This window comes from Bactrocera neohumeralis, chromosome 3 (assembly GCF_024586455.1).
Source record: "Bactrocera neohumeralis isolate Rockhampton chromosome 3, APGP_CSIRO_Bneo_wtdbg2-racon-allhic-juicebox.fasta_v2, whole genome shotgun sequence".
NCBI lineage: Eukaryota > Metazoa > Arthropoda > Insecta > Diptera > Tephritidae > Bactrocera > Bactrocera neohumeralis.
The window spans coordinates 56,966,596-56,984,740 of record NC_065920.1 but is presented as its reverse complement, the minus strand read 5'-3'; the positions used below and the strand labels follow the sequence as shown (position 1 = coordinate 56,984,740).

Genomic DNA, 18,145 nt, shown 5'->3' with positions numbered 1-18,145 from the left:
ACTACTTTGAAGATACTCGTGTGTTGGCCAGGAGCCTTAAGCACTTAGGTCAATAGTGAAGTTGCTGGGTGTTAGAAATTAAATCGAAAGATTTCGGTTCGCAAATAATTGAATTGATTTATATGCCAGATTACAACATAAATATTTACTGATGCATAATGTTTGAAACCATATAGGCATAACTTATTATTTTTACTTAATTAACCAACCATAGTTAAGAAGGACTACTAATTAAATAGTTTTGCATGCAAGATTTTATGACCGTTTTTTGGTTAATTAGTGAGTTGAGTTTTATTTAAAATAATACGTACAGTACATATTGAGATTAAATGTCACTTAATTCCAGATGAAAAGAAAACTTCTAAAATTTTTTTGTACACAAGTTTCTATTATAGGCAATAAGAGCGCTACAAAAGTTTAAAAAAAAACAAAAACGGTCTGGGATATTAATGAAATAATTTATTTCTGTGAAAGTACATTCGATGCCATTATGTATGGAGCTCGATTTCTTTTGCATGGCCACCACGGGCACGCTTGCAGAAGTGCAGGCTCTGAACCCATTTTTCTACAATTTTCAAGCATAAATTGACCGATACTGCTGCAATTTCATGTTCGATATTCATTCGAAGTTTCTCAATCGTTGCTGGCTTGTTCGCATAGACCATAGACTTGACGTAGCTACACAGGAAATAGTTTAATGGCGTCAAATCGCACAACCGAGACTGCCAATTGACTGGGCCATTTCATGAAATAACACGTTCACCAAACTTGGTTTTCAATAAATCGATTGTGACATTCGCTGTGTAGCTTGTGGCGCCGTCCACATATTGTCAAAGTCCATATCATCAAACTCGGGCCAAAAATATACGACTAATGGAGTACGTTCATGTACTTACACTGAAATAAAGAGTTTCATTAATATCCCAAACCATTTTGGTTTCACTTAAGAAAACTTTTGTAGCACTCTTATTGAAAAGTCCGCACTAAAATTTGAGGCCACTGACTCCGAAATTCGGTAGTAAATTTTAATAAATTCGACTCGTTGTTGGATCGTATATCTTTACGTGATAAATTCAAAAATGCGAAAAGAGCTGGAAAAAATATAGTGTCGTTTGCTGTCCCTATCGGTCTACTTTTATAGTGCCCTATTGAAAAACCCTTTGTAATTTTAGTCAGAATTTCAGAAGCGATTTAAGTTTTAAAACTCTAGCTGGGCAACTGAAAATATGAATAGCGTTTATGATCTTGGCGTACTTCTGGATAAGTAGTTAAAGTTGTGGGACCATACCCAATTCCTACTGATGCGTACTCGCAGCGCACACTGAGAACGTGGGTAATCCTTGTGTAAGATGGTAGCCAACTCGTGTGGAGCCAGGGGTCACAGCCAAAAGATAGGAAGTTTCAGCGAAGCCAATCCTTCATATTCGGCTTAAGAGTTCGCTGAAGTCTAGTTATAGAGTCTGTCCACAGTCTGTCTTTATAAATGTGTATAAAGCCTTATACAACTCGCTTAGACAGGTTATTCGCTGAGTTTAGGACCTACCACGTAGAAACCACTGCTAATGAAAACGAAACAACAGCCTCGGATAAAGAACCCCACCTTTGCTGACGACCACAGTAAGCGAAAGAATTATGATTTCAAGACATGCACCTAGAATGTCCGGAAGTGGCGCAAATTCGGTGTGAGATTTGTGTGATCTAGCCACAATCCGTAGAAGAGCAACATTTTTCAACATAACACTGATTTGCGCCCACGGCCCTATGGAAAAGAAGGAAAATATGACCAAAGATGTCTTTTAGGAGGGGCTAGAGAACGCTTAGGCCAGGGTGGGCAAAGAAAGAATCTTTGGTACTTAGTCAGAAAATTGGGTTGAAGCTGATCAATTTCGTAGGGGCTCGAAATATGGTTGTCTGTGATACTAGATTCCAGAACAAGAAAACTCGTCAAGCTTCTTCGCTGCCTCCAGATCGAAAATTTCGATACCAGGTCCATCGTGTTGTGAAAGATGACTGACATATCTCCAGTGTCTTCGACGTTTGTACCCTCCGAGGTCCTACATATCTTGTTTTAGCGAAAATACGCGCCCGCCTCTGTGCAGCAAAGCACGCACGTCAAAAAACACAGGGAACTTACGACATCGAGAAGCTTCTATCACAACCGACAACGAAACGAGTTTCTATTCGACTTGCACTATTATATATTTTTATTTTTTATAATTTTACTTAAACCTATAATTAATTGATTCAATTAAAAATATTTCTACGAATCTAACAACAAAACATTATAAAAACTTGTTATACTACATACTTGTATGTAAAATCCAATAAATTCTTTCACTCTCTTAAATATTGTAAGATTAAACTATGCAGCTCCAATTCATGTTATGCCTCCAATCTCTCCTTGCCTCTGTTCTATATTTTTTCTTTTTTTCATTGCAGATATTCCGCAAACAACGACAGCCACCACATTAGCACCTACGGTGGCTCTAAATACCGTGCCAGTTGTGGTTACGAAATACAACAACAAAGGTATGTAAAAATACAAAACACTGAAAAAATATAAGCTAATTCAAATTAGTACTCAAACACAATTATTTTGTATATTTAAGTTAATTTTGCTGCTCCTCGCATGTTCTCCTCCTCACAACAAGCAATATATAGAATAATAATAGATTTAGTTATGTCTATAGCATCACAAGTCCCTACGCTTCCCCTAACATTCATTATTTCACTTTGGCTGTCCTTAACTTACCTGAGCAAATCCCTCAACAACTTAATGCGTCCACTTGTCCTATTTATGTCATTATACCATAGCAATGCTTCCTGTTTTATCGTTTTTCTTGGGGTATTCAACTTAACATGTGCACCAATATATCAATATCCACAGCTATGTTACTACATACATACATATATCTATTTAATTTCTTTTAAAATGACAACAACAACTCTAATGTGTGCTCGCGTCGACAAAGTAGATCAACGATTCAGTAAAAAACTTCATCGCACAAAATCGAATGTTGCAGATATTTCGTCGTCATCATCCTTGAACAATGTTTATATTGGTGCCACATCGAGCTTATGGAATTCACAAGATCACGGCACAGGGAGAGAGCATAATCAATGTGAGTACATAAGAGAGATTAATTTTTTAATTTCTAAAAGACAGCTTTATATGAATAGATTTCAGAAAAATTTAAACACAGTTATTATATTTTTATAATACTAATTTAAAACTTCCAGAGGAAGCATAATCATATTCCATAATATAGATAATATTTTGGCGTATTCTTTTGCCTCTGGATTAGTATTACAGAAACATCTCTACTACGAATTCCTAGTTACCAGTTCGGCTACAGAATGCTTCATGGTACAACAGTCGTTGAGTTTTTACGTGGCTACCGGCTAACTGTTCCATGTGGGCCCAGAGTCTCCGGTCGGCCCTGGTAGCTCTTGAAACTACCAGTTAAGCACCCATCAAACTCAAGGCCTGGTGAACTTTGTCGCTTGAACTTCAAATGTATTTTCATTAGAAGGAAACTCATTCAGAGTATATGATATCAGTTCAAGCTGAGTATTATAACATTAACAGGCATAGTGCATATTGGATTTTAGTTGTCTCTTACGACCGCGGGCGAATTCTATCTCCTGCCGCGGCTTCATTGTACAATTGAGCAATTCCACGGAATAGAACATTTAAAATTGATGTCATTGAAATTTTTAAATACTACTGCGTAGTTTTGCATAATGTCCGTCAAACATTTGACAATGTCTGGCACTTACGTCTGAACAACTTTTACTAATCGGTTAACTCTTTTACGAAAACTCAATTTCTGTACTATTAGCAACACCATCAACCATCTTAGGACACAGCATTCATTATTGGATAACATTCAACTGAAAAGATCACGTTCAACATGCAGAGAAGAAAATATAGCAGCCGTAGCTGAAAGTGTATACGAAGACCTTGCAGAGTCGATTCGGGGCCGTTCGCAGTGACTGATGTATGGCACGGCTTGACGCATTTTACGTCGAGATCTAAAATTGAAAGCGTACAAAATACGGCTTGTGTAAGACCTTCCTAAGCGACATCGCTTCGCACTAAGAGCTTCTTTCAAGTTTCAAGAACATCCGACGTTTTCGAGCCAATTTTTGTTCAGCGATAAGACCAAATTTTGGCTCAATGTAAACAAGCAAAATTGCCGCATTTGGGGCAAGGGGTGACCTGAAGAGATTGAAGAGCTGCCATTTAATCCGAATAAACCAACGGTTTGGTGTGGTTTGTAAGCCGGTAAAATCATCGGTACAGATTTCTTTAAAAATTACGCCGGTGAGAACGTAATCGTCAATGGTTCCCGTTATCGCGCCATGATAAACGACTATCAAATACGTCGCGATGGATCATCCTTTCGAAGAAATTAACAGTTGTTAGCGGTTCTGTTGTTTAAAGATTCATAGTTGGCAACGTTGACTAAAAGCATTCTACCCAATACACTCTCTTTCTGATTCAGTTAATCTCAAACTTTGAAAGTTAATCTTCAAAATGTCTAAAAACCATTTTGCAAACAACTTTGGTATGCTTGGTTTATATTTCTTAGAAAGAAAATAAACGCATGTTCCTTTAGATTTCATGTATTCTCCAAACTATTGTGAAAAAACGCACATGCAGCATAAATATATTTTGCATTTATTTCAAGCATATTTTCAATCGATATCTTTAGTTTCAATGTTTGTGCACACGATTTGCATTCAACAGCAGGGCCACACTTTTCACTACGGCAATATGACAAACGATTATGCCACTTGAGGTGTCAGCACTTACTCTCGGGTGGTGGGTGACTGCTCTTTTTTTCATGCCAAACTCGACGTTATAAACTCATCAGCAAAAGATGTCGGTTACAATTGTGCTTGTCAATATCGCTCACACCGCAAAGGGGACGGAAAAAATCACAGGGAATGCATTTGCATGCGGGCAATTGCAGCCGGCGCTTTGAGAGTCAGACAGACCAGCAAGATACGCATAAAGTTATGTGTAGCACATAGATAAGTGTGAATTATAAATTTCAATTGGAATTAGTATATAAGCTGAGAGCTTGCTAACTCGCTCCGATTGCGTAAGTGAAAGGTATGTATGTAGAGAGTTGCCTTTTTATGCCCTGAACAGAGTATGTATAGTTTACTACAAATATACATATATATATCGGGTGATTTTTTAAGAGCTTGATAACTTTTTTTTAAAAAACATAAAATTTGCAAAAGTCTCGGTTCTTTATTTGAAACGTTAGATTGGTTCAAACATTTACTTTTTGAAGATAATTTCATTTAAATGTTACCGCGGCTGCGTCTTGTCTGGTCCATTCGGAAATCCAATAGGGCAATCTTTTCGAGCATTTTTATATTTTGAAGCAGCTCAATTTCTTAAAAATAAATGTTTTCCATAAATTTCGTAAATAATAGTTGCTGGTTTATTATCTTATTTAGACTTGACGTAGCCCCACAAAAAATAGTCTAAAGGCGTTATCGCAAGTCATTAACTTACGGGTCCAAATGAATTGTAAGTTTTGTGACTGTCAAAATGGCCATAGAATCGCGAGCTGTGTGGCATGTAGCGCCATCTTGTTGAAACCACATGTCAACCAAGTTCAGTTCTTCCATTTTTGGCAACAAAAAGTTTGTTAGCATCGAACGATAGCGATCGCCATTCACCGTAACGTTGCGTCCAACAGCATCTTTGAAAAATTGTCTCTAACTAAAATCCAAATGATTCCATCGTGCATTTTTATTTGATATTGGGCAGTTGACCAAGATCATGGTTTAACGCCTTTAGACTATTTTTTGTGGGGCTAAAAGTCTAAAGTCTATTAGAAATAACCAGCAAAAAACTATTCCAGCTTTGGAAAACAACATTTCCGAAGAAAATTGATTTATTTTTAACCTTTTCGTGTTTGAAATGCTCGAAAAATAAAGCCAATCAAAATCTGGATCTTTTCGAATTCAAAATGGACCAAGAGTTCTTTTTAGTTTTGTAAGACGCAGCCGCGGTCAACATTTAAATGAAATTATCTTCAAAAAGTCTCAAATGTCATGAACCAATCTAACGTTTCAAATAAAGATATACTACAAATATATATATACATATATATATATATATATTTAGTTGAGTTGGCGTTAGCATACCCGAAATACGCTCACTCTCTTATTCCACAACTAAGCCTAATGTGGAACCCAATTCTATGTTAGTACGATATTAACTTTTTACTATATACATACATATATATTATTACTATATGTTTAGAGTATAGGAATGTAACTCGCGAGCTAACTTTTGACCACAAACAAGAACGAATTGACGATTTGGAGCAGTGCTTGGAGATGTTCAAGCATAATAAACGAAAGTTTTTGCGTTGATATGAGCCAGAGGATGAAACATGGCTCTATTGTTTCACTTCGAAGTCCAATCGACAGTCATTCGGGTGTACTGATCTAGCACGCAGAGTCTATTTCCTGTTCTCAGACCTCAAAAGAATGCTCGCTGGGAAAAAATCTCGTCTCCACTAACTGCACCGATTTTTAAGTCTATGCGTCAATCTAAGGCAATGTTAAAATCTGCAAATATATTTATTTATTATTATTCCTAAGCCAACGCAATAATCTGCAAAGAAATTGTCTAGATAGGACTATAGCACAAAGTTATCACACAAACTGACCTGTCAAAGTCAACGTACCCTTATGTGCCGCGTTAAAAGCATCTGCGAAAGGTATTATAGCTTCGGTAGCAGCCAAATGATGTAGATTTTAACTGTCTTTTTCTTGGCACTGCCTTTAGAAGCAGAGAGCAGGCATGCTCAGATAATGAGCAAGTCGTGGCTGTTAGGTGGCTTAGCAGTAAGATGTCAGAAGCATCCAACTGTCAATGCAAGCTGGCATACGTATATGAATAAAATATGTATCCTAATATTAAAGGTTGCTAGATAGAAACATAACTTTTTGACTACTTATTTTCATTTTCTATGTTTGCTTCTTTACTTTACTCTCTTCTTTACATCTCTTTTTTTAAGCTAGCTGGCTTTGTATTATGTTTACATTTTGCTTAGCTTTCCTTCGCTTTGTCCTGTGTGACGGGAGCTCTAACGATATTTTTCCACATTTCACTGTCTAAAATTTCTCGTTATTTTCTTAAATACACCTGATCGTTTGATTTAACCTAGCAAAGAGTTATCTGGAATTTTGCATGAATTAAATGACATCTTGCAAAATGGATTTACGAAAATGAAGAACTTTTGAGAATATACCCATGATACACAGAAATTACTGTGACATTAAAGATATTCTTGATGTAGATTTTATAAAAAAGGAAAAAGGAAACACGATTTTAATAATTCGAAATTTTTATATTTTAAGGGATTTACTTTGTTTTACATAGAATCGTTTCTTAAATCTTTTCATTCATATAGCCCAATGAATAAAATTTTAGCTTAGCAGAACCTGTTTCAAGAATTTAATTTGTCATTTACAAAATAAAAAGCGAGAAAAAGTTAGCTTCGAAATGTAGATGTGATACCCAAACAGTATTTATTATATAGCCACATGCAGTGTTTCACTCAAGTGCCTTGACGCAGTAAGAAGAAGACTATTTTGAATAAAATAAATTGATTTTTCCGAAAAAACTATTTTCTTTTTTTTTTTTTTGTAAAGTCCAGTGTACTTTGGAATGCTCCTTATATATCCGGAAATAGTAGCATTGCTCAGGCCTATAATCTTTAACGGTATTCGGTATATAATTTTTCAAACCGATCAGTGTGTATGGTTCGATATTCGGCAGTGCAGACAAATATGCAGTTTCTAGCGAAGGAAAGAAAGTGTACAAAATTTCATATTGACAGGCAAACAGGCGAGACAGCAGGTCCAATATTTTATTATTGCATGTTTGCTTCGGAAAAAATTAACCTCAGGTTAAAGTAAGAGAATTGATGTGAAGATTTTCGCGGTAGCATCGGGAAGGACCTACTAGAGCCGTTCGATACCAATCGAGGTTTTAGACAAGAAGACTTCCTATCCGGTGACTTCTACAACCTACTGCTGAAGAAAATAATACGAGCTGCAGAGTTAAATCTTCTATAAGAGTGTACATTGGCTTCAACAATCGCAGCGTTAGTTCTGCTTCCCACAAAATGAATAACGAAGCGTAGCAAATGGGTCTGGTAGTGAACGAAGGCAAGACAACATTACTCCCTTCATCAAAAAAACAGTCGTCGCACTCGCGAATTGGCACGTCACTGTTGACAGTCATAACTTCGAAGTCGTACATAATTTCATTTATCGTGGAACCTTCATTAACACCAACAACAAAAGTCCTCCCTCGACAAACAAAGAAAAAACTCTGGAAGTCCCTCCCGCATGGAAGATAACGACGTCTGATTAGTTGGCCTTAGGAATGTTCGAGAAAAAGGTTAAACAGAAGATTTATGGACCGTCTCGCAGTGGCAACGGCGAGTACTGCGGTCGATGGAACGATCTATGCGAAGATTCAGCGAATTAAGAAACAGCGGCTACGCTAGCAAGGTTTTCGTTTCAGTACCCGTCGGTGAAAACAGAGTAAGCGGAAGACCTCTACTCCGTTGGAGAGATCAGGTGGAGAACGACCACATATATTTGTATCCATACTACCTTATATACGAAGTGATTGTTGCTTTGGCCTTTCATATGTTCTATATAAAGTGTTTATTGGTTAATTGGAATGTGTTCATGAAAATATATTGCCCACACAAGATTTCTAAAAATTAATTTTTTTGTATGTAGTACTGAAAATTTTGTTCCGTTTATTTCTTTGTTTCTCAGGACAGTTGCTTAGTACATATTTACTTTTTTGTTTTTTTTTTTTTTGCATAAATTAGTACCTGGTACATGTTGACATTGGGAAGAAATTTTCACTTAAAAACGCGCAGTAACATTTCTGCAACACAGTTTTTCACTTTTCCCACCATCTTTTGCCTTTTCATTGCCCATATCTAGTGATTAGATTTCCATGGGTTAGAATTCTGGATATAGTTCTTTTGTGTTGTGTTTATTTTTCACTTTTTTTTTCTTGTTCTCCTGCCGGATTAGATTGCAATTCGCTGACAATTCTTCGTCACTTAGTGATGCCCAGTTTGGCTAGTGAAACGTAGCACTTCCTGTGCAATGCGAGAGGCAATGAAACGCAGCGACGCTTGAACACTGAACGCTAACCGTTAGCAGTACGTCACTTTCGTTCTCGATTGGACTTTGGAATTTATTTTAGTTTTTTACTATGTTGACAATACATTTATTTACCATATGTTAAACTCTGAGATGAAAACTAAGAATTTTGGCCTGTTTATCTTATGTACATATAGATTTTGGTGGCTATAGATTTAAACTTCAAAGTTCAAAGTCATGATTTTACTAAATTCAATGTCTGGAATAGCCTTCAGTGCACGTAGAAATTTCCGCTTAGTGTCTTCGATTGACTCAAAACGGTTTCCCGGAGCAATCATTTGAGATTACTGAATAGCCAAAAATCACATGGACCTAAAATCCTTTTCGGTTTCGCCTCACGTTTGCCTTAATATTCGGCCAATTGATCGTCTGTTTCCGGGTCAAAAGCATGGCATTCTGGTAGTCGGAAATCATTGTTTCACAGACGTTAACACGACTTTGTTTTTCCGAAAAATTGAGTGATTTGAGAGCAATTGTGCTTTCACTTTTATTAGACCCAAATGATCTTTCAAAATGATTAAAATGGTTTTCACTAATCTTTCCGACATTCCAAAAAATGTCTGGAAGATCTCTGACTGCTAATCGTCGATTCTTAAGCACCAATTTCTTTATTTTAATGACGTGGTGATCGTCAGTTGATGTTGATGGCAGTCCTGGAATCAACCTGGGTCTTGTGTTTTTGAATAATTTATACAAATTAAAACCCCTTGCTTGCGACAAACAATTATCATCAAAGGCCTTTTCCAACATTCTCACTGTTTCGGCACCAGACATTTGATTCTGCGTCAAAATTTAATGGAACTTCTTTGTTGAATAATTTCACTCATCGTAAAAATCGCTGAATGCACTTTATGTACTTAAGAAAATGAAGTGTATACTAAACTAAAGATTATTTTGATGTGATATTTGACACAGATGTCACTGACAATCATACCAACTTAGAAAAAAAGTATTTCAATGAATGGGTTTACGCTCGAAATTTATATTAAAAAGTTTTACTAATGTATTTCTTGGCCGCATGAATATAAAGTATATTTTTGCTTGTGCATTCTTTGAAAAACAAACTATTTCCTTCTTTACAGCTTTACCTTGTAAACCCGAAATGACGTCTAATGTACTCTGTGGCACAAAGCCAGCTGACCAACTAGTTTCACCTTCAGTGGATTCTTCAAGCGCCTTCTCTTCCACTCATAATTCACATCTTAATGCAGTTTGGTGGACGTATCTCCTTCAAGGATTATACATGTTATTTAGATATTTGAGGTATTATTAAGTAAGTCCACAGAATGAATTTGAGAATGAAATATTCTGAATTTTTTAATTTTGTAAATTGTAGAAAAACAGAATTACGTGAAGTGTTTTTTAAATAACATGACAACGAAGATTCACATAAGAAGAGTTGATACAGCCAAAGATTTAAAAATTGGATGGAACAGACGAATATGATGGAAATAATAATAAAAGCTATTTAGTTAAGAGTGCTTGCATGTTTATAATACAATAGCTTCCCCAATTTATTTTAATTGGAGATATGTGCGTGTATGCTTGTATAGAAATATATACTGTTAATATATAAAATATGTATTTATTTTTGTACTGAATCGTTACTAAAAGAAAGAATTACATAATAAAATGTTTAAGCATATATGAGTTTCTGTTGAAGGATAAGCAAGGTAAGCACGATGTTCATTGCTGAAATAGCTAGTTTTGACAAACAAAAATAATCACACCCCCATATAAAATCTAAAAAATAGATACTGGTAGTAAAGATACTTTTTTCAACAGATCACGCGTGAGTCGTATCGTCTCCGACGTTTTTGAGCAAAATTTTGTTCAGAAATGGGCCTCTCTGGCTCAATTGGTAGGTAAACAAGCAAAATTGGAACATTTTAGTCAAAGAGCAACCTGAAAAGATTCACACGATGTCATTTTATCCAGAAAAAACAACGGTTTGGTCTAGTTTGTGGCTGTTGGAATCATCGACCCATATTTCTTCAAAAATAATGCCAGTGAAAAAGTAATCGTCAATGGCGACCGTAATTGCGCCGTAATAACAGACTATTGCTTGCCTAGAATTGAAGCTTCCCACACATTGCACCAATCAGTGGATTTATTAAGAGAACACTTCGGTGAGCAGATAATTTCACGTTTTGAATTGGTCGATTGGCCATCATGATCGTGTGATATCATACCGTTAGACTTTTTCCTGTGATATATAAGTCTATGCGGCAATCCCGCTTCAATTCAGGCCTTGGAGGAAGACATCACGCATGTCATTCGCCAGTTACCAGGCGAAATGCTCGAACGAATCATGGAACATTGGACTCAACGGATGGACGAAGCTTCGGCCAAGATTTGAAGAAGATAATTCTCAAAAAATAATTGCCAAGGAATGTTTCTTCAACTAATAATCTTCTTCAAATCTTCAGTTTCTTCAAATAATAATAAACATTCCTCATTAAATTTGAAGCTTATGTGTTTTTTGTGGAATAGTTATTGCTTGGTGCCCTATCGAAAATGGAATATCAAAACAGTCTTACTATCAAAAGAGTAAAAATACAGCTGAAGCCAGGCGAAAATTGTGTGATGTATTCGGAAATTTAGTTTGAAAGTTTGATCTTGAGGATTCACTATGTCCTGGAAGGAATCTTGAAGGCGATGTAAATAGAAGAAAGTCGTTGGTCAAAGCAAATCGTCGAATAAGTTGAGGTATTGCTGAAAACATAAATTTGTGGGTTTCTAAAGTTCTTACTGAATGAAATTTGTTTCGTCATTAATGCGACTGTAATTTGCTTATCAAGCGTCAAAGACGTGATCCATTTTTGAAGCGCATCGTTACTATCGACGGCTGCCTTGTGAACAGCTACCTAACCAAGGCCGGCATTCCAACGCTTACGCAGCCTAAAAAGGCCGATGAAACGCAAGCATTTTAAGCATGCACCTCGGCTCTCAAGGCTATTCCAGAGAATGCTTGAAAATCGCGCTGGCAGCGCTGCATCGACGCAGAAGGAACCTATTTTAAAAGTTTTTAAAGAATTGAATTGAAATCGACTCAGTTCTGTTACATTCCGGACAAACTCTGTATATCTTTGCTACTGATTTACAAAAGCTCGAAAGCTTGCAAAGCTTATGCTCTAACAAGCATAAGAGTTAAGTGTAAAAAAGCTGAAGTAGCTTTCCAAATGTGTTTAGTAAGTTATGCCAACAGTGCTTTTAAAATATATTCCAATGGCATTAAAAATGTTTGAGTGGCCATGAAATTTACAACCTTTTGATATATTGAGCATGAATTTACATAACAGAAAGATAAAATAGTAGAGGACGTAATACTCCCTGAGTACTTACGAACTGCAGAAAGCATTGAAATAAACACATACAAAATTGAGACGAGAAAGCAAAAACATCGGTTTGGTATGGTTTGTGGACCGATGGAATCAATGGTATATATTTCTTCAACGGTGAGAACGTAACCGTCAATGGCGACCATTATCGCGCCATGATAACCAACTATTTGATACTTGAAATCGAAGCTCGTGATCTTGGTTTGAACAAGACGGCGCCACTTCCCACACATCATATAAATCAATATATTTATTGAGAGTAAACTTCGGTGAGTACATAATTTCTAATTTTGGGCCGGTTGATTAGCCACCAAGATCGTATGATATCATACCATTAGACTTTCCTGTGGGGATATGTAAAGTCTAAAGTTTGTGCGGATGATCCCGCTTCGATTTAGGTCTTAGAATGCTTAACCAAATCACCGAAAATTGAACTTGCCGGATGAACCGTTTGAGACGTAGTCGCTGGTAACATTTGAAGGAGATGGTCATGAAAAAGTAAATGCCGAAGAATGTTCTTTCAAATGATAAAAAAACTCCCCATTAAATTAGGAACAACAAATTAGAGAAGCTCGAAATGGACAACCTTTATTTATAATTATATTTAATGATATTTTTAACAAAAATTCCGATCCTCTGGTTGACGTTTGACACCTTAAGGTATTTTTATGGCTTTGATTCTTACAATTTGCAAGAGCATAAGATGCTCAGTTGCACCCGAAGCCTGCCTAACTTGTCTAGTTTTTATTGTAATTTCTATAGTTTTGTGATCAGATATTTTGCAATCTGACCTGTCATATTTTTGCAATTAGACATATACTGTGCCCAAAAAATAAGGTGACATTGTATTTATTTTGAAAATTCTTTATTTATTCTTCCAAATCAATTTCATCCCCTTCAAAGTAATCCCCTTCCGATGCAATGCACTTATGCCAACGGATTTTCCAATCTTCCAAACACTGGTTGTAGTCACTTTCCGGGATGGCCTTCAGTTCCGTCTTCACTGCGGCTTGAATCTCCTCTATCGTAAAAAACCGGTGTCCCCGGAGCGGTCTTTTGAGCTTGGTGAACAGTCAGAAGTCGCACGGCGCCAAATTAGGTGAATACGGTGATTGCGGAACGATATGGGTTGAGTTTTTAGCGAAATGATCACGAATTACGAGGACAGTATGAGATGGTGCATTATCATGGTGTAAAAACCAAGAATTGTATTTCCAGAATTCCGGCCTTTTTAGCGGATAGTGTTACGCAAACGACGCATAACGTTCAAATAATATTCCTTGTTGACTGTTTGACCGGTTGCAAGGAATTCATAATGCACAACACCACGATAATCGAAGAAAACAGTCAACATGACCTTGATTTTTGAGCGACTTTGGCGCGATTTTTTTGGTCTCCGCTCTCTTTTGGCACGATATTCGCTCGACTGATCGGTTGTTTCGGGGTCGTAAGCATAGATCCAAGTCTCATCGCCAGTTATAATGCGTTTCATTACACCCTGGTAGTCGGAAAGCATCGTTACACACTTCAACGCGACGCCTTTTTTCCAAAAAATTCAATGTTTTCGGTTCAATGTTCGGCGCTTGAGGCCCAAAACATCCTTCAAAATGGTATTGGCTGAGCCTTTTGATATTCCAACTTCATCGATGGTTTTTCAACACCAAATCTTTGATTTGTTGAACGTGAGCTTCGTCGGTTGAGGTTGATGATCGCATTGGACGCTCTTCGTCTCCGACACGTTCACAGCCGGCTTGGAACTCACTATACCACTTGTAAACATTTTTTTTAGACATAACCTCAATACCAAAGGCTTTCTGCACCATCCTCAACGTATACGCAGCAGAAAATTGATTCCGTGAACAAAATTTAATGCAAATTCTTTGCTCAACAAATTTCGACATCGCAAAAAACGAAAAACTCACTTTTATCAGCTCACAAAACGACACGTATCTCAAACACTAATGAATATTTTGACATGAAATTTGACATAAATGTGACTGACAGTACTACCAACCTAAAAAAAAATAATTCTCTAAATCCTTCGACGCGCGCAGTTTAAATTCAAATGTCACCTTATTTTTTGGGCACAGTAGTACACTGATCGATCAAAATCAGGTCATGTATGGAAACATTTTTCAAGCCTACGCTAGCTGCAATTAACCTCACCCATAAAATGCATGTACTTGTATGGAAATATACACAATTTTTTTTTTTTTATTTAGGTATACATTTACTTTGTGATTTATGTATACTTTTGCTAAAAATATTTTAACTACTACTATTAACTTATATAATATTTATCGTAGGAGTCTTATAATACTAAAATTTTTTCCACAAAACTAATATAGTAGTAATCAATACTTTATAAACTTTATTCGATTTTTAATAGGCAATTACAAATGTTCCACTGAATTTTTAACCATTGTGAATATATCAAAAATATATGTATATTCCTAACTTCTAAAATTTCCATTTATTATGTAATTACACCCACATTTATAGTAGGGGAGCCCAAGAGGGGATTTTTGCAGTTACTTAAGCGTGTCAGAAAACTTTATGGGAAGAATCATTGCACCTTTTTATGTACCCCTACCAAATATGAGCCCTTAATATGGAGGCGTGCGTTGGGGGGAGTTCGTCAGATTAGAGAAAAAAAATCGATCCTTCGGGAAACTCGAGCGCGTAAGATTAATAGATGGTAAATTAAATACATGAAGACGAGTGTATATTTCAATATTCTGACAGTTTGAGGGTGGCTTAGAGAAATAGCAGGGTGACAAATTTGTAAAAAAAACGTCACCTTGAAATACTCGAGCGCGATAGATTTTTTTTTCATTTTAAAGGTAATTCTGTCAGAATCACGAAAATCATATAATCTGACAGTTTCCGTGGGGCGATACAGGTAAAATCGTCGACAAAAGGTCAAGTGTACTGATCACCATAGCGTGGTTGTTGTTAGTAGATGCTTTTAATTTATTTATATATATATATATCATATATATGTGTCATACATATGTATCATATATGATACATGGACGCTGTACACATGGTACAAGAAAGTAATTTTGTATCACATGTGATACATTGGACAGGGAACCTGTTAATTCGTTTTTTTTTTTTTGCTAACAAAGTTGTCGCCAAAGCAACGGGTAAGTGCCGCTATTTTTTTGTTTTTATAATCAATCTTTCTAACATTCATTGTAAAAATGAGTGACGTTAGTGACAGATGTGTTTTCTGTGGCGAAGAAATATATGAAAAAAGACCTTTTGACATTTTAATGGGATCTATAGCTATGCAAAAAGTATTTGCAAACTTGGGTTCTACAGATTATGATATTGAAGCATTATCCCCTACTGTAGAATCTTTCATCTGCCATTTGTACGGATTAAAAAAGCTATCTGATGTCAATAGTGCTAGAATGGAAATTTTTCATAAAATGTACAAGGTAACTGATACGTCTCAACCCTTCTCATTAAATGTGCGTAACTATGACGCTTGCAACTTACCACCCTGCCGATCAGAACTACAACAACATTTACTGCGAACGAAGTATATTGCGTGTTTGTGGAGGAACGCGCATAATCGTATTCTTACGCAGTTGTCGCCAACAGATTACGGATGGAAAAACGTGGATGGAAAGTTGGAGCCGACCTGGTTTGTTGGAAACCAAATTCCTGAAGCGTACGAGGACATCGTCATAACACCTAATATTTTAAGAGATACTTCTGATGCAGGTAAATCTTTTTTTGAAGACTATACTGTAAAGTAAGTAAAAAATTGTAAAGTTTCAAATTTTTTCTTGGTTACAGAAGTGCAAAATGACGAGGAAGTTCAAGAAGTGGAAACCAACTTCGACGATGACTCGAGTGACGAAAATTGACATGTGTTTTTTTTATTTTATTTTTTCTATTTTCATATAAATAAATTATTAAATTTTCTATACATACATATATATGTATACACTGCTTTTATTACATCCTGTAACAAAAACAAGAACCAAACATAATTCTTCAACTTTTAAATCGTCAGATTAACGATATGCCTCTATATAATTGTCAGATTATCTTTTGGGAAGACTCTGACATCAAGTTCATCCCCCTGCATAAAAATCTGATGCGCTCGAGTATCTCAAGGTCACCTTTTTTTTTTACAAGTTTTAAAATCAATAAATGACCTTTGGCCACGTCGAAATTGTCAGAAATTGAAATGGCACACTTTTTAGAGGTTCATTAACATTCGCTTTGAAAATCTGACACGCTCGAATAACTTTTTTTTTTTTTAACCTCTCATTTCGGCCATCAACCTTGAATTGATTGTCAGATTAATATATATCGACTATCAGAAATACAATGCGCGTATATACCATAAATGACTGACGCGCTTGAGTATTTTTATGTGACTGTTTTTTTTTACATTTTTGAAAATAATTACCCGCTCTTCTCCCCACTAAAATGGAAAACTTCACCTAGACTTTCTTTTTTTTTAAACGTTATCTTGACAATCTAGTAAGTCTCAATGACGCTCCAGTAACTGCAAATTTAGCACTCCGGGCTCCCCTACTATTATGTGTGTTTGTAATAAAATGTTTTGGCAAATATCAAAAATAAGGTGAAGCGAATTTACACTCAAAACTTTTTACGCAAATGAAATTAAATTGAATTAAATCGAAAACGCATAGTTTCGAGTAGTGCTGTAGATATTGAAATTTTTAATTATTATGCAAAGCTTTCAATAAATTTGAATTACTTGTAGCATTGGATCGTTCAACGTGCAGTATTATTGGAAACCAACACTCACACATTAACATGGTTTGCATACGAGCATACATGTGCACATATCTATTTATATCTTGGTTTCTGCACTAACATTTGCGTGAGTGGGTGTTTTAAGGAATTTCTGCAATGCGAGCTATTTGGATTCTTCTAAAATAACACTTGTGACTTACATGTGGGGACATACACAAGGCATCAATTAAATCATAAATTTCACAGAAGTTATTTCAATGCAGATTTATTAAAATAAATAATTAGTAATTCATAAAAATAATCTATATCTACTCTACTTATATATATAAAAAGAAGTTACATTTCCTTGGTAATCTTATAACTCAAGAACCGCCGAATCGATTGACACAAAAATTTTAGAGTTCGTTCCTACCTGTAAGGAGGTGGTTTGTGTGAAGTGTGTTTGGAATCGGTGCAGCCGTTCCTGAGTTTGACATTTTTTGTGAGTAAATACACTGTACCAAAATCAAGTATTTTCAATACGATTTATCAATTTTACATCATGCTCTCATTGCGAACAGAATATTAATTTGCTGTCATTGGAATTCAGTTGACAGTTTTCTTATGTGCTTTGAGTTCTTTTATATCTTGCTCTCATTTTGAACAAACATACTTTTGGTGAGTGTTAACCATGTGTTTCTTTTTTAATTGTATTTTAATTGCTTCATTTTTATATATATAGTTCAATTGCCAAGCGTTACTTAATTTTCACAATTTTAATTTGATCCCATTTTCCGGTGAGTGTTTTCTTTATTTGCACAATTGAGGTTATGTCCAGTGTGAGT

General features: G+C 35.9%; 1 protein-coding gene across 14 annotated transcripts in view; it reads left to right on the top strand.

Moving 5' to 3' along the window:
- Positions 1 to 10,879, top strand: part of LOC126753767 (hemicentin-1-like) — a 297,631-nt gene extending 286,752 nt beyond the window's left edge. For 5 of the 14 annotated variants that reach the window (XM_050465454.1, XM_050465451.1, XM_050465453.1 and 2 more), the window contains 4 exons: positions 2,440 to 2,529; positions 2,976 to 3,122; positions 10,317 to 10,497; positions 10,571 to 10,879. In XM_050465454.1, the coding sequence (XP_050321411.1) occupies positions 2,440 to 2,529; positions 2,976 to 3,122; positions 10,317 to 10,497; positions 10,571 to 10,604 (452 nt within the window). In that variant the 3' untranslated portion in view covers positions 10,605 to 10,879. Of the gene's footprint in view, positions 1 to 2,439; positions 2,530 to 2,975; positions 3,123 to 10,316; positions 10,508 to 10,570 lie in introns of all 14 variants that reach the window. The other 9 variants (XM_050465462.1, XM_050465461.1, XM_050465447.1 and 6 more) reach the window with 3 other exon arrangements.
- The last annotated feature ends 7,266 nt before the right edge of the window (positions 10,880 to 18,145 follow it).